Source organism: Wolffia australiana, chromosome 18, assembly GCF_029677425.1.
Source record: "Wolffia australiana isolate 7733 chromosome 18, ASM2967742v1".
NCBI classification, from domain to species: Eukaryota; Viridiplantae; Streptophyta; class Magnoliopsida; order Alismatales; family Araceae; genus Wolffia; species Wolffia australiana.
This window is the reverse complement of record NC_135852.1, coordinates 2578142-2591616: the sequence shown is the minus strand read 5'-3', so window position 1 is coordinate 2591616 and position 13475 is coordinate 2578142. Positions and strand designations below refer to the sequence as shown.

Here is a 13475-nt window from a genome sequence, read left to right as displayed (position 1 = left end):
CACACTAATCCTAGTTCTAAGGGCTGTTTTGTTCTTGCAGAGCCGCTCTTGCTTTCCTCTGATTCGAGGGGATACATGGGCCTATAACACACTTATTTTCTGTTCTCATAATTTTTACCCCTATAAATTAGAACTAATAAGTGTATTTTTCATATTTTTTACCCCTATAAATTAGTACTAATAAGTGTATTTTTAGTACACTTATTAGTACCAATTAAAGTGAGAGATTGTTAACCTATACTGAAAAATATTCATTGAAGGTATGAGAGAAGGAGATAGTGAGAAAGGTAGAACAAAACGAACGACGACAGGTCCGGATCGGCACGTCGGAAACATATCAGAGATCTGTTAAAAAGCATTAGTTCAAGCCTTCATTTTGATAATGAATGAAGGCTAAACCTTCACTGGAGGCAGTTGACGACAACATCTCTCCGTGATAACGTGTGATTTATGCATCATTCTGTTCTGTGTGTCTGAAGATCATGCAGATGATTCTTCAAGAACAGAAACTCGTGCCGCATCCGTTCCAATCGGTTCTCCATTATTTGCATCTCACGGCCGAGACTGCGGACCCTTTCATCCATCCAGTTTATAACTTCTGCTCGCTCTCCGTCGAAGCTATTCATGTAAGTTCCCTGGGAAATTACAGTTATCCTTGGGCCTCTGGAGAGTAAAATCACAGAGGCCAGCTGAAACCCAAAAGACCCAAACTTATCATATTTTGGATATTTGACAAAACCCATTAACTGTAAAAAAAATAATTCCTGATCATTAATTTTAATTTATAAAAAAACTAAAAGAGCTTTTTTTTTATCTGGCCAGAAATAAAGACCATGCGAGGAAAAACTTAGAATCAAAACCCAGGAGCAGAAACTACGTAGAAAGTTGAGATAGAATTAATTGTTTTTCCAGATCATTATGTTAAATCATAAGATACTCAAAATAGTTTTTTTTCAATCTCATACAAAAAATAAGAAGAAAAAATCCAAACTTAAAATTATAAAACAGAACATACTGAAAGGAAGAAGGGAAGTACTTTGATGATTTATGCCTGACAAAGAACTACTCATTGTCTAGGCATAAAAATGTGCATGTTTAGCAGATGAAACGAGAAACATGTACTCCTTAGAATTTAAATGGTCGGAGCCCTATTCATGAAGATATGAATGCACTCTGTTTAAATATTGAGAAATCTTATAAAAAATTCGAATCTTCTTAAGTAGAAATAAAAAGACTAATGCCTTAACAGGTTGAGAGAAATTAACCAGGATCAATAAATTAAATGTGTACTAATACGATAAGGTCCCGACCTTTTGTTGTACAAAAAAAAATGATAAGGTCCATCTAAGGATCTATGATGATACCAAGAGGAGGCACCATCATCCCGCATGTACAAACTGAAGCCGCGCAAGTCATATTCAAATAATCAGGAGAGTCCATCATTTCTTTCAAGAAGAAGCGGTTGGCAAGGAAAGCTTAAGATACTCCAGCCTCGTCAAAGAGGGAGAACTGATCCAGCTCTTCCTTAACAAAACTTTGGGAGAAGACTTGCTGACTCTTTCTACATTTCCCATTGATCACATAGAACACTTGCAGAGAGTTCTCTCTGTGTATCCTTCCCTAATGATCACATGGTACTACTATTGAATCGTTTCTTGCTGATCACATGGTACTACGTTTCCTATTGATCACATGGTACTACTATTTGAATCGTTACTATTTTGAGACACCATGTTGATCCATTTCAGAAAGACAATTCTCGAAGATTTGGAGCGAGTACATTACCACATATTGTGAATGATTCTTACCACAGCTATTTAGAATTATCCGACCAGAGCTGTTATCAGCTTCGTGTAAACCAGGCTTGTAACATAATACTCATTGTCCTTACCGCTTTTAGGCAAAAAACTACAGGTCATCTCATCATCAAAGATAAATGCAAATATTTTAAGATTGCAAAAAACGTGTATTAATCCTAATTGTTTCTTAGAATAAGTTCTTGAAAGTTCTCATCACAATAAGTGTCTAAACAAAATTAAGCCTAGTACGTGTCCAGGCAGGGAGCAAAGGTAGAACAGTAGTAAGAAAATAAAGGTACGTTGCGATGAACTCCCTAATTAAATAAATAAATATAAGCATTGTGACCACCATTCTATTTATAATAAAATAAAGAATAAAAGTTACAAGTTTCTGAAAAACACAATAGCTTCCTATTTCAAAGAATGTTTAAAGGCCCGATCAGTGAAGGTGATAACCCAGTATCACCGCACTCTAAAACAAAATATTTTTAAGGACATACTCATCAATTAAGTGTCTACGCAATTTTGGATTAAGAGATAGATCTAGTGAAAGAGAGTAAATGTGTGTTGACGGGTGCTGTGACAAAAAAAGGTGATAACCCTGTTTCACCGCACTCTAAAACAAAATATTTTTAAGGACATACTCATCAATTAAGTGTCTACGCAATTTTGGATTAAGAGATAGATCTAGTGGAAGAGAGTAAATGTGTGTTGACGGGTGCTGTGACAAAAAAGGCCAAGAGAAAACACAGAAAAACGCAAGAGAATTTAATAAATTTTAATTAAAAACCTCAGAAATAATTATTATTAATTCCAAAGATACCCAAAAAATTTCTGATCTAGATTTACCAAAATCAAACGCCCACAAGTTCTTTTACTAACCTGCATCAGGAAAGAGATGGCCACAAGAGCAACCAACATTGCCAGAAGAAAGTTTGATTGTCTCTTCAGATGCAAGCCGAGAGCCACACAAGAATCTCTTGACAAGGATACCATAGCCGTGGATAATCTAAGTGCTTCCTGTATTGGCCCGAAGACCTGAGACAAAACATTCCTGACCTCGGACAACGAAATCATTACCCGTTTGGAAGCTCCAGCAACTTGCAAACCAGTTGTATAGACTTCAGGCTCCGGCGATGGATTATCCAGGACATGATCGGTTGGTTCGCCTAAGTCTATCATTTTAGAAGCGAGACAAGAGGATAGTAAAAAAAAGATAATCAGAAAATGAAGTAATTTTTTGTTAATTTTGTCAAATCAAGACAAACCTTGATCTTTCAGCGCTAATTTTTGCTTCACCAGTTCGTGTGCCTAGAATGAGAAAATACAATGTGTATTTCAACAGAAAAGCAGTGGCATAAGATCAATGTTAAAGAACCAGATACAGATTTCCATACGTTTCTGATCCAGATACTATAGACAATACTGCATTCATCTCGCGTAGATTGTTCTATTTTCCCTGAAAAATGACAGAGAACTATGGTAGTGAGGATATCAATGTGCTGATGTTAGATAAAGGGGGAGATTTTTTTTTTAAAGAATGCCTAAGCAGCCTTTAAGTAGGGAGTTTTATGCAAATTTGTGTCGCCTATTTAGTAGGGCAGCTGGAACGGAATGAAAGTATGTGAGTGTAAGCCCAAAATTAATGAGAATCACTGATATTCTATGTTCACTATGTAATCACAGATAAATTGTTGTTATTTCAAAAAGATCAGTTTCTCGAAGAGCTATTCATGACTGAAAAATGACAAAAAATCTTTTTTCTTTCCCTTTAAATCTAGAATAAGGCTCTAAATCAAATTGTCGCATTAACTCAAGATAGAAAATCAAGACCTTTCCATAAAAGCTTTCTTGAAAATGCTACATTTATATATACCCTCAGATTGCAACGATTTTCCCCTGAAGAATCTTGTTCAGCAACCCACAGTCCCTGGAACAAAGAAATGCGATCAAAGAATGTCCTCAAAGGACATGCCCATAAGCCCGCCAAGTTTGGTAGCACGAGAAAAGGGAAGAATAGATGTAATTCTTGTCACAGTTGATCAGAAAAGATATTTAAAGTTAAGAATAGATCTACCTGCACGTGAAAGTAATCTCCGAAAGGCACATCGCTAACTTGTTGTGATGTCTCAACGACCAGATGTCTGCCAAGGTGATTAAGAGACAGATTTACCACAAGCAAGTAAATGTCTGACAGAAAATTTGAACGACTCGAAAGAAAAGAAGGCCCAAGAAGAAAAAGGAAAAATTCTGGAGACAAATCAGAACTATTTCTCTTCAGTTGTTCAAGATTTTCAAAATGTCAAGGAGAGATCGAATCAATTTTACAATTTTGAGAATGATTCCTATTCATAAGAGATCAGATATCAAGTTGAGCCTACATCCTATACTTTATGACCTGATTTTAAATAATTTACTTTCACTGATCTGAGCTATAGTTGACTAAGGAGGTTAATGATATGAACCTGTAGCTCCTTAGACCACTGGGGCATTATAGTCTGTCAGAAAGAGTTAGCTTCTTCTACTTCTTTCTATTTATAATATTTATTAAACCTGTTTTTATTTTTGTAAATGTTCCCTTAAGATGATCGACCAACAGGGATCCTCATTATAGAACAGAGTGGACCAGGCGTGATAAAGGTATGATGTATAGTTATCCTGATGGTACACCAACCAATACTGATTTTTCTTTTCACAAATCCCAACCCAAGTTGGCAGCTGGTGGCTCAAGATTTCCAGAGAGAACTCAAGGTCTGTCATGGATCCAGAGCTCAGGTCCATCCAAGGAATCTGTGCATTCCTCAGGGAAAGCTTCACGGTAGCACAGGAGCATCATTGTGGCTTCTTGGTTCTACATGCCATCCTTCTTCCTTCACTGGTCTCTTGCATGTGTGGGTGTTGAAGGTATTTCATAGATCCAGAGTCGGATCTATGAGAGGAAAAGATCCAGAAGACATGCTTGCCCAATCCAGAGGCCCAACCTATTAAGGAGGCAACTTAAGCCCCTCCTCAGTATGAGACTCGGGGGAATTGAGATGTAAGCAACCCTAGCTATCACCCTTCTCTCTCTACTGGTGGTGACTCCTCTTCTCCTTGTTCTACAAGCTTTACGACAACCACCTGGAAAGCAGCAACCCTTCCGTAGGCAATCCTTTGTCATCCTCTCTCACTCCTGTTCTTCTCTTACCCAGCGTACACCTGTCTCTCTTCTCCATGAACCCCACCATCTTTGGGATATACAAAATCCTTGAATCGGAATGTTATTTTTATTGAATTGTTTGGCAATCCTTACAAGCAGGAGACACTCCTGTCAGAATTGTATCACATTGGATGTATGGAGTCTGGACACAAGTTTCTTGGTTTTTCTACTTCCATCACAAGTAATTCTACCACTGTCCCAACAACTATAAACTCACGTTCAATGGAAAGATAGTACAAATATACATCATCGATCCAATTAATGTCCAATTTACTGTGATGTTTCTTCAGGATTGAAAACTCTTCAAGGAATTTGATATGGTACCTTAAGATTTTATGTGTCAAATAAGAAGAGGGTCCACAACCTCATGATGAACCAATCGGTCCAACAATCTCCTCCTTTCTAACCTTTTAGAGGAGCCAATGCTCTCTCGCCCACTCTACTCCTGTCCTCCCTTCTCCAACCCTTAATTCATAATCCGCAGGACTCCCAGGCCGGTGTCCTCAGCAGTAGCTTCTTGACTTGACACTATTCCATCATCTGTCCCTTCTTCAAACTCAATAAATCTCATCAGGAGTTTTTTTAAGATTTAGTTTGAGTGTAACAACAGAATTTCGAAAATTAAAAAAAAAAGACTTCCATAGAACAAAAATCATCGCAGTCAACAAACAACGCAGTCAATGCAGCTCATGATGAGGAACGTAAGATGATACCTATTTCTGTAGGCACGAAAGTTTTGCCTCTCTTTACAGCTTCCAGATTTAGGGCCTTCAATTAGAATACGTTTTCGTAAGTTTTAAAACAAAATTTCATATTTTTTAAAAAAAAAGAAAGAAAATCTAATATAAAACAACAAAATGGAAAAGGGAAATAAGAGATCATCGATATACTACCGAACAATATTTTTAAAGGATGAGTGAACGATAAATCACGAATATGTCCAAACTGTTCATGGCGCCGCCAAGCAGTGCAACGAAAATCTGGAGGAAGAATCAAAAGTGACGTCAACAAAAAGAAACATATCCACATCTAGCTTATGAAAGAAGAAAAAGAACCTGTATCTCCGCAGTCTTCCCGAAATTTTTGAAAGAATTTGATGGCGTCATTTGAGAAGAAATGATAAAAGAATTCCTCAATATTAACCTATAGGAAAACCGCTTCAGATGTTAAGCACAAACAATAAACATCAGTACACAGATACAAGAAGGAATTATCCAACGTACAGGAAAAGTGCCTTCAGCAACAAGGGTAAAGTGTTCCGGGACTGCCAGCAAAAATAAAACACTTCAATTACAATGACCTCAAAATCATTAATCGGACGCAGTCGAATGAATTTAAAAATCACACATAAAAAAATCAAGATGTACCATAACACTTTCAAATTCATATTTCTAAAAATTGTCAACAACATTTTGATAACCAACCATTAGGCGCATCAACGTCTTCAATTTGCCAAAGAGATTCTATGCCAGCAGATAGGTCAGCGATCCCTTCCACAATAGTAGCCTCGGTTTCTGGTATCCCTGGTGGAAGACTAAAGATAATATCATATAAGTGAACATTTTATTCAAGAAAAAATATTATATAGGTGATATTGTTTTGGAAAAATTATATAAGTGATAATAAAGAGGAGTCAAGAATATCGTTTGTCACTGATTATGAAAACCACCATTACCATCTGAAACTAGTCATCATCATTGTCATTTTAGCAGCCTGAGTGAGGATAATGATTACTGTCATCCTACCTAGATACAAGAGATGATGACAGTGACAATTTTGTCATCCTGGCAAGGATGAATGATGGGATGATGACAACTCATCATTGCCCTTTCTTCATTCTCTACCTGACGGCAAAGACTAATGAAGAATACGAAATTCCTCCCAGAACAAATTAATGGATCAAGAAGTTCACTAGACTTGTACTAGCCAGAAAAGATACCTCTCCGTAAAATTCAAGTCCAAACTAGGCTGCTTTGGTCCTTTGTTGCTTTCCAGTGTGGGGACGGAATTTCGTTGGCTCCCATTTTCAGAATTTCGGTCCTGAAAATCATATTTCCGTAAATTTAATGTTATTCAAAAATTTTCTTAACTTAAAAGTTCAAATACTTATTTATCACAGCAAAATAGACAGTGCCAAACCAATCTTGAAGATGGAATTCTAGAGAGGAGAGGATGCGTCAAAGGTATATTCAAAAATCGTCAAACAGTTTATTGTATTCTATCACTTGGCTTTGCAAAGTTTGAACCTGATTATTAAGAACATCATTGGCGTCAGCATTATGCAGCGACCACCTATCCAAAATGAGTCGATAAGCTTCATCACGGGACAGAAAAGACCCAAAAAAGTGCTGCAAAATGGTCTTCTGCAATTAATGATAGGTGCTGATATTTTTAAATAGAAAAATGCCAGCGGAATCGATATCAGTAGGAATAATCTGGCATTTCCACAAACTTCATACCGTTAGAGTTTGTTATCGTGTACCTTCTTTTCTCCAACAAGAATCTCGATTGCATTAGGAAATATACCCGCAGTCTTCGCTTTCTGAACCAATGTAATCTCTTTGAAAGGTATTTTTTTCTACAAAAGATAATTGGGATATTATTATTAAAATATTACAAGAGGATATATTAAAAGTATAATTCAGTGCAAGCATGAACCACATTCTCGATTGGAAAAAATTATAAGCCTGATGGATGGACCAATTTTATATGCGGAAGAGATTAATGGGGTCTTTTCTCACAAAAACTACAATTTCGAGCAATTACAGATATCTGTTGCGTAGATGGTCCAACTAATTACAGATAAAAGCTTAAACATCATATTCTTTTGTCATAACCATAAATCTACATCAAACGATGGTTTCTTTACAAGAGAACATCATGGTGTGGACTTTACTTAAGAGGTTGAGACCAGTAGATTTTAAAAAGAAGGCATAATGTCCTTATCCAGCATGGTATATGTTATGAATACTAGTGCAATTTAATTTTTGCAGAAAAAACACTATCTTTTCAGCATATACATATATATGAGAAATCATGCAATTTACGACACCAAAACACCCCCAACAAACTAAGTCAGAGAAATTTGGTGAAAATTAATCATAGATACCCAAACCATCTAGACTGATAAAACATCTAACTATAAGAGCGATCTGAAATGAATATTAACAATTACTAATCCAAGAACCTAAATTAATTGGGTCACAGGAGTAAAAATAATCAAAACGAGGCACTACTAAAAGCTTCAAGTAGTCAGACGTAGCAATATCATTAAAATACTGGACATGAGATGAAACAAGATTTAATCCAAGTGATAAGAAGAACAATGCAATAGCTGTGAGCTAGCCAGTGGGTAAAAGAGTGAGCAATGGAAAGACTGCCGACTTTTCCTAAAAGACAACAAAATTAAATGGAAGTCATAAAATGGGTCCCTTGGGTTACCTTTGTTTCGAACCCAAAAATATTGGCGTAGAAACAGATATGATGAAGAAACAAGTACATATGGCCCTGGAAATTGTTTCAAAATAAGCTTATATTAGATAATAGGAGAACAAAAATATATTTCGAATGTCATCAGTAGAATAATATGCAAAATAGACAATGAGCAATGTTAAGCAAGGAAAAAGTACCAACCTGGATGAGAAAATTCTCATGGATTGCACAATTGAAGTCTTGGATTAAAGCCTAAGAATGAAAACATATTACAAACAAGGTTAATGGGAGAAAGAAATAAATAAAGATTACTGGTGATCTAATTCACCAAAAAAATTTGTTTGAAGAACACATCAAATCCCTTTTGCTGAAAGGTTATGCAGTCAACCTCTAGCTATCTACAAATATTACTGTTGATCATCACCATGGAAGATGATAAGAACCTTATGAAGACATATCAAAGAAAAAAACAGAGGAAGATCGCCACACATGGGACTCACTAAGGCACGTGCGAAAATTTGAATAAAGCAACAGAGGGTGGGGAAGAATAATGTCTATAAATAAAGGCCGTGATCAAGAAATGGGTATTGGCTTTTCTTGAAGGTAGAAGTCGCATTCTCGATTTGGGGCCAGCCGGAGATCCTCTTCACTGGATGGTGGCGATCCCAGATTTGCTCCACTGTTTCCTTTTCCATTTCCCCTCTCAATCTTCTCTCTCTGTGAACACTCGTTCCGGTACATCTTCCTTGTGAGTTTGTTGATCCACAGGATCGGTGTACTATGAATAAGTTCTTTTTCTGAAAGCATTCTTGGAATATTTCTGGCATTATTTGCGGTGGTATCAAGGATCTTATCAGACGATTATCTCCCGGAACCTTGATATCCACCGGCGTCAGCCTTTGCCAGGTTTTTCGAATAAAAACTCATTCCGTTCATCGTGAGGACACCCATTTAAATGTAGATTATGAGTAAGACGTGGGTTAGACAACTAACCATTATGTGAATCCTAAGGTGGCTGGATCTACAAAATGGCATTATGAATATTACACGCTAAACTGAAAATAATTGTGCATAAAGGGCAAATCCAGAAGAAAGGGTAAACAACCATATGTTCAGCACCCCCAACCCCACAAGCTGTGTGTGGATAGGCAGGTCCTGGGAGAACCTTGTTGCGGATATTTGCGACAGTTCTGATCTTCCCACAAACATGGTAGAATATTCTGATACGAACCCATGGTAACTGAGACAACTCAATAAAATCCAAAGCCGTGGAAGCAACTTTCTGAGAAGAAGAGACAATGGAATGACAAAAATGAGAAGAGAAATGTCTCCAGCTTCCAAAGAACTTAATGTCAAACTACTTTGAAAATCTTTGACTGAATACTTGGATCGTGTCAATATTATATCCGGTGATAATTATTAAGTCTACAGAGACCACCAGAGCAGAAATTCCAGGACACATATGTATAATAAATAGTGTATAAAGAACTCCTATGTCTAAACAGGATCTTCACATCAAATTGGTGGAGTGCACATTCAAGACTGGCTACTGATGCTATAAATATTTGAGTGATGTTATTTTTTAATTGGAGCACTATGTAAAAAAGTAAGTAATTCCATATGATTGTGTGCACCCTTTAGGCAAATATGCCTCTTAGCTGTCCAAGTTAACATCAGATCAAAAAGGCATCAGCACCCCCTTTCACCCCACTATTATTTCACCAAGGTTTAGTGGTACAGGGTTCGGAGTACCATTCTTTCCCGAAGATTCTACCCGCAAGTTTGATGAAAGACCCTGTATTTTTTTTTATTATCTTCAATTTGAGGTACAATTGGCCATTAGATAATGAGTTCTCCCTACATAGCTACATGTTCCATTTCATAGAGCAATCGGTCACCTTTGCTGGTTCTCCCCATTTTCTTCAGCCCTAGGTTTCCATCCTCTGGGGGATGGAATTTTAGTTGTCTTGCCCATCTATACAAACTTTTTTGTGTCTCAATCTCAAATTTATTCATATTAACATCAAATATCTGTCACCTTATCAATATCATAGTTACATTGCACTTTCTAAATGAGGCAGAATGAGGAACTGATCGCCTTACACCGCCTTCACTTTGGAAATGGTTTATCAGATCTCTGATGAACGTAGAAATTGCAGGTATATATTGTTTCTTGTAAGCAGGATGACAGCATATGTTACCCGACAAGGGCATATGTGAGACGATGCACAGTAGAAGAAACTCTCTCAGGAAGGAGAACACATAAGGGAGAAATAAGCTTCAAAGAGATTGAACGTATTCAACTCTGACTGCGGGGGCTACTTAAGTGTAGCGCAAATAAATAAATATGTAATCTATATGTAAAATCTTCAAAGGGACAAAAAGAAGAATACACTAACCAGAAAAGACAAATTAAAAAATTAAGAAATCAGTGTACTTGAAAATCTGACATAGAATCTGGGCAGATAAAGTCAGCCGCAAGTCCCATAAACATGTATTAGTTCACACAAGTCAGTAAGGGCCGATGTTGTGATGTTGAGTTATTTCTCCACAACCCAATAAGTTTATCTTGAGCACTTTCTAACAAAATTCTAGGCCATAGAATGCACGAGAAGAAGGGAATTGTAACCTCTGGCCCTTGCTAGAGGAAAAGATGGAGGTAGTTTCATAACGGATTCAAGGAATCCGAAACTCAAGAACCGAAGGTGATTACATGGAAAAGAATGCAGAAGGGGTATTGAAATTGGCATTATTTCTATGGTTCTACACTCTAAAAAAATGGTATGAAATCATGCACTGTTCCACTTGTTCGGTAATTTTTTTCCTTCTTCTCCATAAATCAAGCAAATTAAATGCAAAGTGGAATTTCAACAGAATGCTCAACCAAATCCTCAACCGAATCAAAGAAAACTAAAGAATTCAGCAAAACCTTACAAACAACACCCACGCCATGCAACACACAGCACATAATTGAACGCGTTCACCCAATAAAAGCAACATGCAAATAACACCTAACCATCTAAATCCCCCAAAACTCTTCCAACGAGCAGAAAAATCAAGAGAAAAACACATACATCGTCGTGTGGAAGACGAAATAAGAGCCGATACTCCTCGCTCCTTGCCGACATCACCTGATTCTGCAAACGCCCATGCGTTGAAACAAACTTCCATTCGAAGTGAAATTAACACGTAATTTCATGATTAGAGAGGCGTACCATCAAGTCGGCGTCAGAATCAGAAGAAGAGACGCGGCGACCCGATGTAGAACCCTCGGAAGATCCAACCGCCTCCCTTCGCGGCTCATCTGCCGATTCAACGGCCATGGATTTATGGTTTTTGATGGAATTCGACGATTTCTAGAGTGTGATGATCTCGAGCTTGGAGGGGAAGAGAGAGCAGGAATCGATCGAGAGTAGGTGAAGAGGAGACAGCGAGATCGAAGAGAACGATGAAAGCGACGACGGACCACGACGGAGAGATATAGAGCAGAGAGAGAAGGAGAGAGAGAGGAGAGAGAAAGAGAGAGAAGAGAGAGAAGAGAGAGAAGGAGTGAGAGGAGAGAGAGAGAGAGAGACGAAGAGTAGGAGAGAGACCGAGGGAGATGGAAGTGGATGAAAGTGACAATTGACCAGGACGGAGAGAGAGAGCGACACCAAGAGAGAGAGAGCGACACCAAGAGAGAGAGAGAGAATGAGACAGAGAGACCAGGATAGAGAGAGAAAGAGACAGGGAGACCAAGATAGAGAGAGAAAGAGACAGAGAGACCAAGATAGGGAGAGAAAGAGACAGAGAGACCAAAGAGAAAGATGAGGAAGAGAGAGAGAGACCAGGATAGAGAGAGAAAGAGACAGAGAGACCAAAGAGAAAGATGAGGAAGAGAGAGAGAGTCCAGGATAGAGAGAGAAAGAGACAGGGAGACCAAGATAGAGAGAGAAAGAGACAGAGAGACCAAGATAGAGAGAGAAAGAGACAGAGAGACCAAAGAGAAATAAGAGGAAGAGAGAGAGACCAGGATAGAGAGAGAAAGAGACAGAGAGACCAAAGAGAAAGATGAGGAAGAGAGAGACAGAGAGGCCAGGATAGAGAGAGAAAGAGACAGAGAGACCAAAGAGAAAGATGAGGAAGAGAGAGAAAGACCAGGATAGAGAGAGAAAGAGACAGAGAGACCAAAGAGAAATAAGAGGAAGAGAAGAGAGAGACCAAGATAGAGAGAGAAGGGACAAAGAGACCAAAGAGAAAGAAGAGGAAGAGAGAAAGACCAAGAGAGATGAGAAAGAATGAGAGACCAAGAGATAAGAGAAGGAGAGAATGAAACCAAGAGAGAGAAAACAGAGAGAGAGAGCGGAGAGAGACACAAGAGAGAGAGAGAGACCAAGAGATAGAAGAGGGAGACACAAAAGAGAGAGACCAAGAGAGAGAAACCAAGAGATAGAAGAGGGAGACACAAAAGACAGAGACCAAGAGATAGAAGAGGGAGACACAAAAGACAGAGACCAAGAGAGAGCAGAGAGACACAAGAGAGAGAAGAGAGAGAGACAAGAGAGAGAGCAGAGAGAGACACCAGAGAGAGAGTTAGCAAGAGAGAGAAGAGAGAGACAGCAGAGAGAGAGTTACCAAGAGAGAGAAGAGGGAGACACAATAGAGAGAGAGAAACCACGAGAGAGCAGAGAGAGACACCAGAGAGAGTTACCAAGAGAGAAGAGGGAGACACAAGAGAGAGAGCAGAGAGAGATACCAGAGAGAGAGTTAGCAAGAGAGAGAAGAGGGAGACACAAGAGAGAGAGCAGAGAGAGACACCAGAGAGTGAGTTAGCAAGAGAGAGAAGAGGGAGACACAAGAGAGAGAGCAGAGAGAGACACCAGAGAGAGAGTTAACAAGAGAGAGAAGAGGGAGACACAAGAGAGAGAGCAGAGAGAGACACCAGAGAGAGAGCAGAGAGAGACAGCAGAGAGAGAGTTACCAAGAGAGAGAAGAGGGAGACACAAGAGAGAGAGCAGAGAGAGACACCAGAGAGAGAGAGAGTTAGCAAGAGAGAGAAGAGGGAG

At 38.5% G+C, this 13475-nt stretch overlaps 1 protein-coding gene across 3 annotated transcripts; it reads right to left on the bottom strand.

The window, feature by feature from the left end:
* Positions 1–290: 290 nt before the first annotated feature.
* Positions 291–11943, bottom strand: VAD1 (GRAM domain family protein). 3 transcript variants are annotated; one of them, XM_078589870.1, is made up of 18 exons: positions 11646–11943; positions 11505–11567; positions 8632–8682; positions 8440–8505; positions 7481–7576; positions 7245–7346; positions 6938–7038; positions 6423–6532; positions 6222–6262; positions 6054–6141; positions 5892–5978; positions 5712–5766; positions 3877–3943; positions 3633–3729; positions 3197–3258; positions 3068–3110; positions 2682–2974; positions 291–689 (listed from the first exon to the last, which is right to left on the bottom strand). In XM_078589870.1, exons 1-18 carry the CDS (start codon positions 11751–11753, stop codon positions 456–458), a joined length of 1764 nt encoding a protein of 587 aa, XP_078445996.1. In that variant the 5' UTR covers positions 11754–11943; the 3' UTR covers positions 291–455. The 3 variants fall into 3 exon arrangements, with proteins under 3 accessions (XP_078445996.1, XP_078445997.1, XP_078445998.1); XM_078589871.1 differs by having other exon boundaries at positions 7245–7290; positions 11646–11723; XM_078589872.1 differs by lacking the exons at positions 11505–11567; positions 11646–11943 and adding an exon at positions 9536–9692 and having other exon boundaries at positions 7245–7290.
* Between the last annotated feature and the right edge of the window lie 1532 nt (positions 11944–13475).

Excerpts from the sequence above, each read along its gene's own strand:
- VAD1 (XM_078589870.1), bottom strand. The coding sequence starts at position 11,753 with ATGGCCGTTGAATCGGCAGATGAGCCGCGAAGGGAGGCGGTTGGATCT. Across the intron at positions 8,683-11,504 it reads TTCGTCTTCCACACGACGAT|GCTTTAATCCAAGACTTCAA; the intron begins GTATGTGTTTTT and ends TTTCATTCTTAG. Across the intron at positions 3,944-5,711 it reads TTTCGTGCCTACAGAAATAG|ACATCTGGTCGTTGAGACAT; the intron begins GTATCATCTTAC and ends TCACCTTGGCAG.